At 37.0% G+C, this 16,037-nt stretch overlaps 3 protein-coding genes across 10 annotated transcripts; 2 read left to right on the forward strand and 1 right to left on the reverse strand.

Moving 5' to 3' along the window:
* Positions 1 to 3,791: 3,791 nt before the first annotated feature.
* On the forward strand, positions 3,792 to 5,863 carry LOC149629851 (uncharacterized). 2 transcript variants are annotated; one of them, XM_089851531.1, is made up of 2 exons: positions 3,792 to 4,261; positions 4,332 to 5,863. In XM_089851531.1, the coding sequence occupies exon 2, from the start codon at positions 4,349 to 4,351 to the stop codon at positions 5,468 to 5,470; it is 1,122 nt and encodes a 373-aa protein (XP_089707657.1). In that variant the 5' UTR covers positions 3,792 to 4,261; positions 4,332 to 4,348; the 3' UTR covers positions 5,471 to 5,863. The 2 variants fall into 2 exon arrangements, with proteins under 2 accessions (XP_089707657.1, XP_089707656.1); XM_089851530.1 differs by having other exon boundaries at positions 3,792 to 4,041; positions 4,110 to 5,863.
* LOC149629852 (uncharacterized) lies at positions 5,627 to 9,357 on the reverse strand. Of its 5 annotated transcripts, none has more exons than XM_089851529.1 (7): positions 9,106 to 9,357; positions 8,812 to 8,966; positions 8,412 to 8,738; positions 8,265 to 8,354; positions 6,416 to 8,206; positions 6,219 to 6,354; positions 5,627 to 6,153 (listed from the first exon to the last, which is right to left on the reverse strand). In XM_089851529.1, the coding sequence occupies exons 3-7, from the start codon at positions 8,691 to 8,693 to the stop codon at positions 5,909 to 5,911; spliced, it is 2,544 nt and encodes an 847-aa protein (XP_089707655.1). In that variant the 5' UTR covers positions 8,694 to 8,738; positions 8,812 to 8,966; positions 9,106 to 9,357; the 3' UTR covers positions 5,627 to 5,908. The 5 variants fall into 5 exon arrangements, with proteins under 5 accessions (XP_089707655.1, XP_089707651.1, XP_089707653.1 ...); XM_089851525.1 differs by having other exon boundaries at positions 9,025 to 9,357; XM_089851527.1 differs by having other exon boundaries at positions 8,412 to 8,750; positions 9,025 to 9,357.
* A 1,957-nt stretch (positions 9,358 to 11,314) lies between these two features.
* On the forward strand, positions 11,315 to 12,922 carry LOC149629853 (uncharacterized). Of its 3 annotated transcripts, XM_089851539.1 has the most exons (3): positions 11,315 to 11,685; positions 11,777 to 11,797; positions 11,870 to 12,922. In XM_089851539.1, the coding sequence occupies exon 3, from the start codon at positions 11,877 to 11,879 to the stop codon at positions 12,891 to 12,893; it is 1,017 nt and encodes a 338-aa protein (XP_089707665.1). In that variant the 5' UTR covers positions 11,315 to 11,685; positions 11,777 to 11,797; positions 11,870 to 11,876; the 3' UTR covers positions 12,894 to 12,922. The 3 variants fall into 3 exon arrangements, with proteins under 3 accessions (XP_089707665.1, XP_089707664.1, XP_089707663.1); XM_089851538.1 differs by lacking the exon at positions 11,777 to 11,797 and having other exon boundaries at positions 11,317 to 11,685; XM_089851537.1 differs by having other exon boundaries at positions 11,638 to 11,797.
* Positions 12,923 to 16,037: the final 3,115 nt, after the last annotated feature.

Consider the following 16,037-nt stretch of genomic DNA (forward strand, 5'->3'; position numbering starts at 1 on the left):
GTGGCACTATATTATTCGAAATTATAATGTGGCACTATATTATTCTCTTAATCTGTTTTATTTGAATTTAGTAAAAAAATCAATGTTCTGTTGTAAAATTTCAACTTTTAAAATGAGATAAAAAACATACTAGAAAATTACAACTAATAGAAAGGTTTATTCATTCTTAAATTCCTAATTTTTCATTTTAAATTTAGAAGTTCAAATGATTCCCTAATATTCTAATAATTCTTGGTGTTCTATTATCTAAGCTCTTCCCTCAGCCCCTTAAAGAGGGATTGACCATGGTTGGTATTGGTTCGTCCATGAGTCCGGAGACCAGTTTATTATTTAGGACACTAGGGGGGTCTCACTGGTCCCAAGGACTAGTTTAAAAAATATCTTTACTTCCCAGACTGCTTGGAAAAGGCCTGTATTAATAATGTTGGCGAAGGCCGAACCCAAATGCGTTTGCGTGTACTGATCTAGGGTCGACTTTTGTCCTATATATGTGAATAGCCAATGAAACGCGATGAATGAGGAATGGGTGGTTTAACAAAGTTTGACCCTTTAGTTTTGGGTCTGTTAAGGATACCAAGATGAATTGTACTTTCTTAAAGGGTTAATAACAACAGGTGCCAATATAAATTTCATTGTACTCTGTCTCTTACGAGATGCAACTTGGCCCTAGACCCGCACCTTCTGGATGCAGCGCTTGGTAGAAGAGCTATCTCCTAAATTCTTAGTAAAATTTGAAATTTTCAACTTACCCAGTTACTCGACAAACACGGAAATAATGTCAAAAAAGATGGGGGGATTACGTTTTATAGCTGCATTCACAAACTTAATAATATATGATTTTATAATGAGTTTAGATATAAAGGTTGACTCCAGTACACGACATCGCATGTGCTCGGAGAAGATGGGGGAATTACGTTTTATAGCTGCATTCACAAACTTAATAATATATGATTTTATAATGAGTTTAGACATAAAGGTTGACTCCAGTACACGACATCGCATGTGCTCGTAAACAAAAACAAATTAAAACTCAATTGCTCAAAGTCATATGATTCATAACATAGGGTTGGGATACATGAGTAAATTTTTTTAATGGGTGAATAAAATTGTATGATAACCATTTTTCAATCGATTTATTATGATAAATTAACATCAAAATCATTAGTAAAAGTTATCAAAACCTTTCCTTTATTTTTAAATAATATTTTAAAGTTTCAAAAGTTGACTTCTAGGTCTAAGACTGTTTTTTTTGTATAATAAAGACAGAGTGACCAATTACTGACCTACAGCTCACCAAGAAGTGATATCTAGTTTACTAGGGAGAAGGTATAAATTCGCCACATTTCCAGCTCTTTATCTGCAGTCTAAACGTAGGTCCGGAGTTAATCCCTGCCTTAAAATTACAACCGGCATCTCATTGGTTTTTTGAAAACTCACGTCAGCGAATGACCAAAATTACGTATTTTCCAACTAGGGAGAGGTGAAATAGTCCGGCCTCCCTTTACGTCTCCCCTTGCATTTTGAATTTAGTAGAAAGGCAGGTAGGCCTAGTTATGCGTTGGTCAGAGGGACTTATTTAAATTATCCATGAAATTTCAAACTAATTGTAATTTTAAAATCACTCGGTGTTATTTCTTAGATGTTTCACTAAGCAGATTGGTCTTATAATTAGTAGAAGAATCGATAAAAAATCACTTGATTTACTTTTCACCCTCCCTTTAATTATTAACTGATATAAATATTTAATTCAACTGGAGACTATTTTCCCAAATTTTGCTCGATTTTAACGAAAAAAACGGGTCTAAAACAGGGATCCATGTAATTTTAGAATCAAACTAAAAGCAAGGCAAAAGAGCCTCCTGATCAGGGTGGGAAATAAGGACATTGGGCCAGCAACCCCCCTGGTCGGGAATAAATAAACTGGCCCATGGTCATTGACTAGGGGGCGTCGTCTGCTAAACTAAAGAAGTGGATAATTAAAATAGTTAAGATATATTCTGGACTCTGGCTACCCTTGAATTTTATAAGTGGTCCCGTGGGCCACTGACCTCCCTCCGATTTAATTTTTAAACAAACTGGTCATTTGCCCTGTGCCACCGCCTTATTTATTTGTTAGTTGGGTTCAGGGTGGGAAATAAGGATTTTTTTAAAACTGGACATTGGGCCAGCCACCCCCCTGGTCGGGAATAAATAAACTGGTCCACGATCCTTGACCAGGGCGCGTCGTCTGCTAAACTAAAGAAGTGGATAATTAAAATAAATGAGATAATATCTGGACTCTACCCTTGAATTTTATAAGTAGTCCCGTGGACCACTGACCTCCCTCCCGATTTACTTTTTAAACTGGTCCAGGCAGTTTTTAAACTGGTCATTTGCCCTGTGCCACCGCCTTATTTATTTGTTGGTTGGGTCCAGAGTGGGAAATAAGGATTTTTTTTTAAACTGGCGGTGGCACAGGGTAAATGACCAGTTTAAAAATTTAATCGCAGTGGGGTCAGTGGTCCACAGGACCACTAAGAAAATTTAAGGGTTTCCAGAGTCCAGACATTAGCTAATATATTGTAATTATCCACTTCTTCAATTTAGCAGACGACGCGCCCTGGTCAGTGGTCATGGACCAGTTTATTTTTTCCAGGCCAGAGGGGTCGCTGGCCCAATGTCCAGTTTAAAAGAATCCTTATTTCCCACCCTGGACTTTAATAACGGTTTTCTGTCGGATTTTGAAGATATTTCCAAAATATTCGGATTTAAACATTAAACAGTATCAAACCACCCATAAAAGACCCTCAAATAAAATACAGTTTAAACCAATGAAAATATTTTTATTTTGGAAATCATTTTACATAGTAAGAAATTGTGATATCATTTTCAACTTCTGGTTGTTTAAAACATTTTCAACGTTATCTCATAATCATTGTCAGTTGTGGCAGTTGATAGAGGAGCTTTCCAATAGCCGTAGAGTCTAAATTTGCTGCCCCGCACTGCGTCCTTCATTAAGTTACGAGTCAAATTCCCACATTATCATCCTGTTTCTCGGTGTTAGTTTAGTTATGATAATCAGTTTCTAATATTTCAAAAGATCCCTCCTCTAGGTGTCTTTCAGCTTTTCGTTTTACGCTTTTTCGGGAACCACTCAACCAGTTTTTACAATTTTGACAACGCGGCAGGTTGAGTTGGTCCGGAGAATTTAATACATGTTTGGTGACTCGAGGAATACATCTCCTGAAAACTCCCTCGCATTTAGCGGAAATGTACTTTGTATAAGGACTTTTGAGGCATATTAGAAATTTTGAAGGAGCTTTGGACCCTATTTCCGCTTTGGTAAAGCCACAACAAATTTGATAACTTCCATCATCGACTTCTCTTAATATTTCTAGCATCTCCAATAATCGTTCTGATAAATGCCAGATATTATCAGTTTCATCAAAATAAAACACATTTGAAATACGATTTATTTCTCTTTGATTTAGTTGTAGCGACGCCGTAAAAGTCTTGACGGATATCACAACACGAACGGGTTTTAAACACACATTGAGCTCGCAAAACTCCTGTGTATTCTCTAAGCCTTGGTCAGCCTCATCAAATTCAAATTGGCTTACAAAATCGTGGGGATAATAGACGTGATTGGCTTTAGTAAGAATTAGCGAGCATTTTTCACCCTTACTTAAATACTCTAATTCCAAAACACCTTGACCACATTCAGTAACTACCTGCTTAATTGCTAATAAAAGCAATTCCGGAACATCAATTTCCGGACTCTCGCTTTTTATCACCGGCTCCATTCCTTGGCACCAGAGAGAATTAAGTAGGGAGCGGAAGGCTGGTTGAAAAATGTAGCTCTAAAAACCACGTGACTTAAATTGTAGTACAAACCGTTTTCCGGTTTGACGTAGACAGGCACCTCCTTTATGGGCGGGTTTAATAAGACCGTTGGGCTGGGGATTGCGGGGGAAATCATTTCAAATTTCAAGCGCGCTGGTGCCACGCGCTAGCGCTACCCTGCTGGAGCCATGGCTTCCCTAAAGGGTATTCAGTTGAAAGGTAATTATTCTTTTTTTGTTACTTTAATTATAGGTCCTATAAATATTCATAATTATTACAATACTTAGGTGTTGTAAACCATTGTTTTCAATTAACTGTAAAGAAGATCAGGACCCAGATGTTCGTATTTCGCTTTGAAAAAGAAGCTGTGAGAGTGTTTTTTTCTCATCTGGACAGCGCTGGCATTAGAGAGCAGTTTATACCATACCTTGTGACAAAGGTTCAATGCGTACAATTTAAATCTACTAGGGAAGAATTTTTAAAACAAACGCATGATTTAATGAAAATAGAAAGGAAGGAACAAGAAATGGGGCATCTATTATGTACAATTTGCCCTATGTTTAACGATCTCCCACAACCAATGAAAAGGAATGTTGTAAGTCGCATTCTTCAATACTTCTTTCTCGAAATTATGGTCAAGATGGAAGTTGGGGTTGACAATGCTGTTAGCATGGAAAATGCTAAAGTGGAACGGGAAAGGAAAAAGGTGGAGCTGCTTGGATCGCAACATCGGAAACGAAACCCCTTTGCCAACATCACTAACCGTAAAGTAATTACTGAAAATACTCCTGTGACAAGATATGTAGCAGGGTACTGTGCCTTTCAGTTGGTTAAGAACAAAAAATGTCCACCAAACCTAGTCAAAATGATAGTCAAGGACAAAATCCCGTCTTCTCTCGATGTTACAGAACCAGACAAAACAGGGGCTTGGATTGTTAAATTATCTAGGGGGGGATTAATCTCAGTTACAGATGAAATGTTTAACCTAATCCAATTAATTAAAAAGATATCGGACTTAATCTATGTGACTGATGTGTCAAAAATTAGGAACCAAAATTTAAAAACCCGAACTATCCAACACATTTTTCAAAATTCAGAAATCAATGAACTCTGGAATTCAATGTACAGTGAAAATGACAGTAGAAAATGGCTTTTAAAACTTGTGGATTGTTTTTTAAACACGAGGGGTAAAGTGTTAGTTCGTGACTTATTGGAGCAATACCAATACGAAACGAAAGAAACACTCAAAGCTAAGAAAGCTTTAAGAAAATCTTTGCTCGAAAAAAGTCAGGAGTCTAAAATTCAACCCACAAGTACAATGAAACCAAATATCAAAAAGTCAAGATTATCAGTACCAGTAAAAGTTCTAGAAAGGCAAATCCCGACAATTCAAATTCCTAATACTGAAATGTCATCAGAGAGATTAGTTAAATTCAATGAACATTCTGAATACAAATTTTTAAATGGTGATCCTGATCTAGATCTATTCCTACAATTCATACCACCAGAAGATCCAACCCCAACTATTCAGATTACCGATACTGACACATCAACAAAGACATTAGTTAACATAAATGAACATTCAGAGTATTCATTTCTGAATAATGATCCTGACCTTGATCTATTTGTGCAATTTTTACCTCAATAAGCAAGCCAATGTGATATTCACTTCAATTCATTCGTGACCAAATGTTCCTAAAACATGCAACCCTTTAACTCACACACAACTTGTTATTATTTAGAATAATTAGCATAAATTTGAAACAAATGTACATAATTTATATATCTAGGAAAACAAATGTGATACGGTTCATGAAATTGTTTTTTAATTTGCCTTAAAGAGTAAGTGATATAACACTACGTTAGTTTTCAAAATTGAAGGTAATCACAGCAATAATTGGCTGATTTCGTTGTAGTAAACCAACAGTATTATAATTGTGTTCCTATTCCATGATTGTATCAGTGCATTATGTTGTATTTGTGCATTAATATGGTCAAAAATTGGTGATTAAATCAAGATACATGTTCTTAAACTTTAAAATCTGGTTACAAACAAGTTTAATAATATTTATTAACTAATAAACGTTTAAAGAACCGTCTTTTCAGAAATAGTTGTATTTCCATGAATTGCTTCTACAACCAAACCCTTTAAGGCTTTCAGCTTATCCATGTTCGCTTCAAATAGTGAAACTGATGGATTGCAGTTTCGACCTCCTGAGCATCTCTGCCTTCCAAAATACTGTTCCAGGGGGTCTTGGTTCAAATGTTGGGTTAAAACATATTTCGCACCTTTCTTCAGAAGAAATCGTACTATTTGGACTGTTGAAAGGGCTGTAATAGAAAAGGTTGACAATATTTAAATGTGGCTTATATTACATTCAGAGCGTATTAATTACCTGTCATTCGTAGCCCTTCAATAGTTGTTGCGGATAAAAGCATGTTGCTCCTTTCTGTTTTAGAATAGTCTCCTGGGCGATTTAATACATCACTCTCCCAGTCATCCAAGTATTTTATAAAGTCAACTTCTAACCACTTAATGACAAATTATATAACATGATTATTTGATTAAACCATCCATGATTAGTTTTAATACCTGCAATCGTTCATCATGCTCATGCTCATATATTCTTTTGTTGGGTTTTCTCTTTGCCAAGGCTTCAAAACAATTTCCAACATTGCACAAGTCAAAAAACTTGTCAAATGTCCTAATAAATTTAACCGTTTCTTGGTATTTATCTTCTCCGAAAAGGACTTCTATCGCAGACGCAACTGTCTCGCTCAGAACTTGACAAGCTAAATTGACTTTCATCTTTGAATATGCATTCAAGAAAACGTGACTGTATGTTAGCTTGGAAACATTTTTAAATTGGCCTTTCATTCTTAATTGCGTGTAGTAAAGGCGCAAGATAACTTTCCAGGAAATATCTTCGCCATTTATCCATAGGCTACGAGAATTGGAATTTGCCCCACTGTTGCTTACACAGTTACGCACTGTTTTTATCAGGTGAGGTGCATCTGACAGGAAGTATATGTCCCTTTCTTCATCAGCAGCGTGTATATTACTAGTGGCAAAAGGTACATTTTTGGTTCCTTGGTGATCAGCGCACATGCGAAAAACCTTACGGTTTATTGAAGCTCCGTCTCCAACAACCGCTAAAATTCTAAATCCATTGTTTTCCAACAAAGAAATGGCTTCCCAAACAATTGAATATAATTCAGCGCTCGTTACTCCTTTTGTTGGAAAATGGGCAAATGGAATTTTAATATTGCTTGTTATGCCACGAAGCATAAGTTGAAGAATGCTTGTTGCTAAAGGTGGCACAGTTGTTCCCTTTTCTCTCATCACAGTGTCATTAAGAGAGTTATGATGGTCCAAGACATCGATAAAACCAGTGACGTACCCAGTATCTTTATGACAAATTAGGTCTGGCTTGATAGCCATTTCATCCAAAAGAAGAACAAAGTACTTCTTATGTTCTGGAAGGTTATCAATGTCTGTAATATTTATCATTTCATTGATAGCATCTTCATTAAATCCTGATTTGTTTGTTATAGTGTGCTCATGATGATACAATGTTCTTGTCGTGGGTAGCTTTATAATTCCAGACAATTCTAAAGCTTTGTAGGCTGATTTGGATTTGTTTTTTATATAGGAACACCATTTAAGGAAGAATGAGTCCCATCTCATGCCATATTTAGATCTCTCCAATGCTAATAACTGTTGTTTAATAAAAAGAGCCATGAAGGATCCTGGCTTCTCTTTTTTAAGTTTCTCTTTGAAAAGTCTCTTCAATGTTGATAAGTCTTGTTTACCTTTCTCAGATAGGAGTAATTTCGTCTTGGATGCCCTTTTAGTTTTGTCTTTTATTGTAATATCTTTAGTTACTTTTTTACTTATTGCTTGGTAACGACAACGCAATGTTCTTAAACTTGACCGATATTGTTGGCATGAAGCACAACGATTCTTACTAACCGGAACTAGGCCTTCGCATCTATTGCTGTAAACAGCTTTTAAAGCACTGGAATAATTGCTATTTCGTTTGTGGTTATTTGGGCGTCTCACATTGTAAAGCCTGACAAGTTCACCATCATTATTTCCTGGGCAGATCTTAAATTTATCAAGTTGTGATAAATAGTTGTAAACGTCACGATTTGTTTTAATGTCCAGATGTTTTTCAATTTTATCACTCGGTATGTTTTTACCCAACGCAGTGATTGTCACAGTAACAGGTCCATTTCCCACAAATGAACATGATAAAACTATCTTCCCATTTATGTGTTTTATGAACATAACACCCTGGTTTACTTTTTCCATCGACCAAGACATTGGTGGTGATAATACTTTCAAGTCTAAGATATCTTGGGATCCCTTCTGATCAGACACCTATATGACAATAATGTAAATAACTTGCAGTTTTCACTATTTGCAAATCCCTGCTTACATTGCATTCTTCATATCCTTTGTTAGAAGCTTCTTGTGTATCATTAATTTCCTGTGTTTCTTCAACATCTGCGATAAGTGTTATTTCTTCCTGAAAAATATGTTTTTCAATACTCCAGAGATAAACAAATAATATAAACTAGGTTACTTGAATGGGTTCCCAAACAGATGCTAACGGAATAGGATCTGGATATTCGGGAGTTGGACCTCTGAAACCATAAAAGTGTCTCGAACAGATATAAGAACCACGAGAGACCTTGTCTATGGTGAAATCTTTTCGACTACAGGCATTAACCCATCGTTGACACTTTTCTTTTTCGTTGTTTAAAGATGGAAACTTCACAAAAAACACTCCAGGCGCTCCTCTAACCTCCCTAATGCTTGAAGTTTGTTTAGACGAGCAAGAGCCATATTTACAAACAATTCGCATTATTATTGCGTGTCAAAAATCCAAATATCGCGACGCTCTCTGTCACTGTCAGAATTACTACTGTTAGAATTACTATTAAATATTAAATTCTTTTTATAAGGAGTAATTAAAACTTCACCTTTTATCTTCTAAATAGTACTTGTTACGATTAAACGTAAGTTTTAACGTTATTCCGTGTCAAAAATCCAAATATCGCGACACTCTCTGTCACTGTCAGAAGCCTCTACTCTAAGCCTTGGACTTCTTACAAAACCTTTTTCCAACGATTAACCCCTGTTAGAATTACTATTAAATATTAACTTCTTTTTATAAGGAGTAATTACAACGTCACCTTTTATCTTCTAAATAGTACTTGTTACAATTAAACGTTAGTTTTAACATTTGAGAAATTAAATGTGATTGAAACACGAACCGACAGGTTTCGATGGTTACGCGCTCAGGTCTGCTACTGCCAGAGGCTGCTGCTGGTTGGTTCACACAGTGCCACACCCCCAACACTTTACAACCAGTAAAACACTTGCTTTTAAAACAAAGTCATGTGACCGGAAAAGAGATTGTACAGAAACAGAGAAAATAGCAACGTAGCCCACTTGTTTTGCGCTACATCCCGTTTTGCACTGTCAAAGGCTATAGCTTCCGCTCCCTACTTAATTCTCTCTGTTGGCACAGACGACAGCCATCTACTAGTACTCTCCCGTCTGTATTCTGTAATGATCCCAGCCAGGCTGGGAAATAAGGATATTTTTTAAACTAGTCCTTTGGACCAGTGACCCCCTAGTGTCTGAAATAATTTACTGGTCTCCGGACTGGTCCCAGCCTTTGCTCTCCAATAGATTTGCAATTAATAAACTGGTCCCGAGGACCAGTAACCCCCACTTCTTGAATTAAAAAACTAGTCCAAGCAATTAATAAACTGGTTTTGGACCAGAGGAAGTGTGCTATTTCCCAGCCTGATCCCAGCATCCCAGGTGGGAAAACTGGAACTTTCTAACACTTAAAATTTCCCTTTTTGGAGCAAGATTTCCCTAGTTCAGGGCTGCCAGATTCCGCGCATAGAAAATACATATATTGAGTGACAAACTGACAACTGTTTTTGGCGATGTATTTTCGTAACGAACAGTCGAACACAATGGGATTCTTGATAGCAGACTACTAGCAAGACAGTTCGATAAATTTATCGCCTGCTTGCTGTCTGAGTTTAAGAAATGGGCTGGAAATAAGCTTTTTCTTGTTTTCCAAACTTGTCTTGACGCAGGTCAGAGTGGGAAACAAGGCGGTGGCACGGGGCAAATGACCAGTTTAAAAATTAAATCGAAGGGGGTCAGTGGTCCACTTGATCACTAAGAAAATTCAAGGGCAACCAGGGTCCAGACATTAAATCAAATATTTTAATTATCAACTTCTTTAGTTTAGCAGACGACGCGCCCTGGTCAATGGTCAAGGACCAGCTTATTTATTCCAGACCCCGGGGGGGGGGGGGGGTCCGCTGGCCCAATGTCTAGTTTAAAAAATTTCCTTATATCCCACCCTGGCGCAGGTAGTGCTTGGCGGATTGAGAGCAGTCTGGGAAATAGCAGTGCACTTCCTCTGGTCCAGTTTATTAATTGCTTGGACAAGTTTTTTAATTCAAAAGTGGGGATTACGGGTCCTGGGGACCAGTTTATTAATTGCAAATCTATAGGAGAACAAAGGTGGGACCAGTCCTGAGACCAGTTTATTATTTAGGACACTAGGGGGGTCACTGGTCCCAAAGACTAGTTTAAAAAATATCCTTATTTCCCAGACTGATTCGATGTATTTTGACATTATATGTATTAAAATAATCTAAGTTTTGTCTATTGACTTTTTATCTATTTATGATTTATTATCTAATTATTGTCATATTCACTGAAGTGACTTGAAATTTTAAAAAAAATACTCAAATTTCAACACTGGCTTTCGTTTCTTTTTGAATTTATTATATAATTAATTTTTTATAATGACTTTTCACAGCAATTTTCATGTTTTTATTACAAGAATTCCCCTTTCGGCACCGAGGTTTTCAATTTTCATAAGTTTTGCAGAGACAGTATTACTAGCAGACGAATCATACCACATAGTTACGATTCTCCCGCAATTCAGATGGCGCTGTAGTTGTGTCTAATCAGCGCCACTAGCGGATGGTCTGAGAACTACTCCCATAGAGACCAGGTATATTTAAGAGGGTTTGCAGAATCATAGCCAGGTGGCTCGAACGCCGCGCCATCTGACGAAAATTCTGCAAACCCGCTTAAATATACCCAGACTCTATGGGAGTAGTTTTCAGACCATCCGCTAGTGGCGCTGATTAGACATATGGAATGGCCAATTGCCCCTTTTTTAACATTACGACCAGAGTCAGAGGTGGATTAGCCAGAGTGGAATATACACCTATTTTTATCAGGAAATAAGGCGGTGGCACAGGGCAAATGACCAGTTTAAAAATATCCTGGACCAGTTTATAACATTCAAGGGTAGCCAGAGTCCAGACAATATCTTAACTATGATTTTAATTATCTTTAGTTTAGCAGACGACACGCCCTGGTCAATGGCCATAGACCATTTTATTTATTCCAGACCAGGGGGATAACTGGCAGGCTGGGAAATAAGGATATTTTTAAACTAGTCCTTGGGACCAGTGACCCCTCTAGTCCCCGAAATAATTAATTGGTCTCCGGACTGGTCCCAGCCTTTGTTCTCCAATAGATTTGCAATTAATAAACTGGTCCCGAGGACCAGTAACCCCCACTTTTTGAATTAAAAAACTAGTCCAAGCAATTAATAAACTGGTTTTGGACCAGAGGAAGTGTGCTATTTCCCAGCATGGATTAAATATACCTTACGTATAATAGGTATATTTAATCCATGTTCCCAGCCTGATAACTGGCCCAGTGTCCAGTTTTAAAAAAATCGTTATTTCCCACCCTGATTACGGCCCGGGTATAGGAAAAGGCCGATCCCCCCCTGCTTTTAGGTAAATTCGTTAAACTTTTTCTTTCAAAATACTAAAGAAGTACGACTTAATATTTATTTGATGATCGATTTTCTCGTGTTGACTTAAAAAGCATTTTTGGCAAAATTTGAAGGTTGCATTTAAGCCTTGGTCTATTTTCATTAATAGGAAATATAGGAATAAATTTTCAATTCTTTTAATTTAGGTTCAAAATGGTTAGGTGTATTGTTCCTGGCTGTAAACAAGCAGAAGGTAGAGGAAAGAAGCGACAAATTGAGAATGAAACTGTTATTAGTTTCCATTCCTTCCCAAAGGATGTTGAAAAACGAGCAAAATGGATTAGGGAAATTTTTGGCCCGGAAACTGACGCTTATGAATATGATAATTGGGTGGCAAATAAAGGCGAAGTAAAAATATGCAGCAAGCATTTTAAAACTACTGATTTCAGTGTCAGTACAACCAAAAAGCGACTTCTGCCAAACGCAATACCCTTCGGTAAAAGTGACGAGAATAGAGTAACCCATCATCTAAACTCGCCTTCGAAACAAATTAACCCTTCACCGAAAAGAGAATTAATATTACCCCTTTCTCCACTCAATGAGAACAATGGAAATGATTTCACAACATTAATTGTACCTGAAGTTTGTCGTTATCAATGCGAACAAACGTTTAACGCAGTACCCGAAACGCTAGGCAATGTACCCGAAGTTTCTCGTTATAAATGCGAACAAACTTTTAACGCAGTACCCGATGAACTACATGATCCCAAATGCGAACAAACCTTTAACGCAGTACCCAATGAACTACATGATCCCGAATGCGAACAAACTTTTAACACAGTACCCAATGAACTACATGATCCCAAATGCGAACAAACTTTTAACGCAGTACCCGAAGCGCTAGACCTACACGACCCTAAAATTCCAAATGAATGGTCTTGCCGTAGAGATGTTTCTACGCAAGCATCTCATATCGTAAGAAAGAGGAAATATAAAACTTCGCCTAGAAAATTTCAAAGAATGAACTTAACTCTTAAAAACAAAGTTGAACGCTTAAAAAATACTATAACTCAGTTAACCGCAACTGTTAAAAAACATGAAGATGAAATGAAACGAAAAGAATTTGTACAATTGAAAAAGATCATGAATGCGAGCTTAAACAATGATTTGAAAGCTAATTTGCTTCTCGAGCAAATTATCACATTCAATAAAAAGAAATTGCCGTATTGAGTTTTAATAAAATTATTTTTCAACTTTAATTACACCTGTTTATTGAGCTTAAATATAACTATAAATTAAAATTATGAAACTGGTATTGAATTAATTAAGTTTATTAATATTAAGTATATAATAGTTCTAATCAATATGCAATGTTGGCCAAATAGTCAAAGACACTGTTCTAATGCGAACGGGCCTGATTTGAAATAAGAAATCCGGAAAACGAGCTCCATCTTGCGGGAAAACCGCACAATTATATACAAGTACAAAACTCCATCTGATGAGGGAGCAATGCATACTCGGGCCTTTATTCTATTATAGGTGCTCTTGCTCCTCTTAAGATACAGTCTCCATGGTTGGAGGCTACAGGGATGCCATATTGGGCTGGAAAGCCGCCAATTGGGCTTCTCTAAAATATTGGCTGGAAATAAAATGGTTGGCAGTGATGACAGATTGAGGAAAATTTCCCATATGTAGGGAAATTTTGACTCGTAAAAGCGGTAAAACGGGAAAAAGCTAAATTCCTCCAAAAATTTGCTAAATCTAGGGAAATTACATGTTAAGAAATATTTTATTGAAAGCCAACCATCTCAACATAAAAAATTCAACAACGTTGGATTCACAATAGATGGCAGCCCTAGCTGCTACTGTATTTAGTAATTTCCAAACATTGAATCAGTGTGGGAAATAAGGATTTTTTAAAACTGGACCTGTGGCCAGTAGAGCCTAGGTATTTTAATTAAAAAACTGGCCACGGTGCCGCCTACCACTTTTAGCCTCAAAAATCAGGCTTTCGTAATTTAGGGCCAAATTATCTATTCTATTTCTGGACAATATTTGCTAGGACGTAGGCTTAGTAGGTTACTTTTTATAGTTATGGGTATTTAAAAATATTGGAGTCTTAAATTAAGAACTATAAGTCTTTATTGAGTAATGCTAAATTAAAAAATCGGCCCGTAGGGAGGGAGTTGACACTCCATTGTTATCTTCCCATAGACTCTAATACAGTCAAAGGCAGCAGGCTGCCTTTCCATAGAGACCAGACCCAAACAAGACTACGGAGAGATTATCTTCCCCTTAGCCATGCTTTAGCTAACTGCAAAAATCACTTCATCTACAGATTCTACACTGTGTAGAGCGTAGACAGACATACGAAACCCACCCATAATCCCACTCCCACAAACACAATTCAGGCCAAGCAAGCAAACAGCATAGAAGCAAAGACGAGACAATTTGAGGGATTAACATAGTATTTATTTAATGATCCAAAATCTTGAGGGGGAAAACTTTCAATTAATGAAGTGGCCACCAGGGCCAGTAGACCCCAAAGCGTTTAATTTTTAAACTGGCCCAGGTAATTTTTAAACTGGCCTGTGAAAGTGCCTTATTTCCCACACTGCATTGAATTATTAAAAGTCGTCTGCTAAATAACTGACCCTATTTGTGGTCGTTAGTTCGTTACAAAAATACATCGCTAAAAACAGTTGTAATACTTTCTCATGCTATAATTCTATCATTTTCTATGCGCGGAATCTGGCAGCCCTGAACTAGGAAAATTCTGGATCAAAAAGGGAAATTCCATTTTTCCCACCTGGAATCACTGGAAGCAGTCTTGGAAATAAGGATTTTTTTGAAACTAGTCCTCGGGACCAGTGACCCCCAGCGTCTACAATATTAAACTGGTCCTTGGGACCAGTGACTCTATCCCTAATTTATTTTTTACTAATCCTATTGAAAAATTAAGGGAGTATTTCGTTGACGCACAGCCCACTCGATCGGGCTATAGATGCAAAATTATGTCAAAAATCAGAGTTAACTCTTAACATTTCCGTCCTAATTTTGAAAATACTGGTTGAAATCTCTTGAAATTTTAATGAGATTTGCAAAATAATGTTTGGTATTTTTGTGCAAAGTTTTTCTCTTACAAAGCTTTTTGTAACAACATTAAAACGAAAATGAACCATAATTTAATGGCTTAGTCTCAAACAGTTTAAATTTGTTTCTTTCAGCTTCACTGGTTCAAGTCTCTTGAAATTTTAGTGAAAGGCATATTTAAAGTTTTTAAATTATTGTGGAAAATTTCGAACTTTTAAAACGAATAGTCCTTTTCCTAAAATTTCCCTAAGCGACTAAATAGGTTGTAGGATTATGCACAAGCACAATTTTAATGAATTTTTTGGAAGTGAATTGTTTCTTCGAAAACTTCGAAACTTTGCATCATAACTTAAAACCGTTCAATGTGCCTCTCACTAAAATTTCAAGAGATTCGAACAAGTGAAACGGAAAAACTTATTAAACCGTTCCAAGACCAAGCCCTTTAAGTAGGGCTAATTTTCGTTCTAATATTTATACAAAAAAAGAAGGGAAACTTTTCAAAATTTCCAAAACATAGCAAACGTTGTTTTTTCACATCTCTTTAAAATTTCAAGAGGTTTGCACCAATAGTTTCAAAATTAGGGCAAAATAACGGTGTTCCTCCCATAGCCGGTCATGTTAAAAGCTGGCTCCTTGGATTTTTCGAGCGAAAAAGCTCAAAATTACCAACACGCGCTTTTACATAGGAAAAACATTGTGTGGAGGGGCTTCTATAATCTATAGCAAAGCGTGTGAAGCCAAAGCGTGATCGAGTGGGCAGTGGTTGTAGCAAGGAAGGAGAAAATGTCAAGGCTAGGAGACTATATCCATGGAGTAGAAATTTATAATGTCTAGAATTTTTAAACTGGTCCCTCCTGAATTTTCATAAAAATTCTCAATTAATAAACTGGTCCCAAGGACCAGTAACCCCCGGATTTTGAATAAAAAAACTGGTCCGAGCAATTAATAAACTGGTTTTTGACCTGTGGACCTGTGCTATTTCCAAGACTGACTGGAAGTCTGGAACAGGCTGGGAAATAGCACACTTCCTCTGGTCCAAAACCAGTTTATTAATTGCTTGGACTAGTTTTTTAATTCAAGAAGTGTGGGTCACTGGTCCTCGGGACCAGTTTATTAATTGCAAATCTATTGGAGAGCAAAGGCTGGGAGCAGTCGGGAGACCAGTTAAATATTTCAGATACTAGGGGGGTCACTGGTCCAAAGGACTAGTTTAAAAAATATCCTTATTTCCCAGCCTGGTCTGGAACTATTTGGGCTTCTTTTCAGTCTGGGAAATAGCAC

This window comes from Phalangium opilio, unplaced genomic scaffold (assembly GCF_054372755.1).
Source record: "Phalangium opilio isolate 3A_F unplaced genomic scaffold, DU_Popi_V2 ptg000105l_1, whole genome shotgun sequence".
NCBI lineage: Eukaryota > Metazoa > Arthropoda > Arachnida > Opiliones > Phalangiidae > Phalangium > Phalangium opilio.

Excerpts from the sequence above, each read along its gene's own strand:
- LOC149629851 (XM_089851530.1), top strand. The coding sequence starts at position 4,011 with ATGGCTTCCCTAAAGGGTATTCAGTTGAAAG. Across the intron at positions 4,042-4,109 it reads AAAGGGTATTCAGTTGAAAG|GTGTTGTAAACCATTGTTTT; the intron begins GTAATTATTCTT and ends TACAATACTTAG.
- LOC149629852 (XM_089851529.1), bottom strand. The coding sequence starts at position 8,693 with ATGCGAATTGTTTGTAAATATGGCTCTTGCTCGTCTAAACAAACTTCA. Across the intron at positions 8,355-8,411 it reads CTGTTTGGGAACCCATTCAA|GAAGAAATAACACTTATCGC; the intron begins GTAACCTAGTTT and ends CATATTTTTCAG. Across the intron at positions 8,207-8,264 it reads AAGGATATGAAGAATGCAAT|GTGTCTGATCAGAAGGGATC; the intron begins GTAAGCAGGGAT and ends ATTGTCATATAG.
- LOC149629853 (XM_089851539.1), top strand. The coding sequence starts at position 11,877 with ATGGTTAGGTGTATTGTTCCTGGCTGTAAACAAGCAGAAGGTAGAGGA.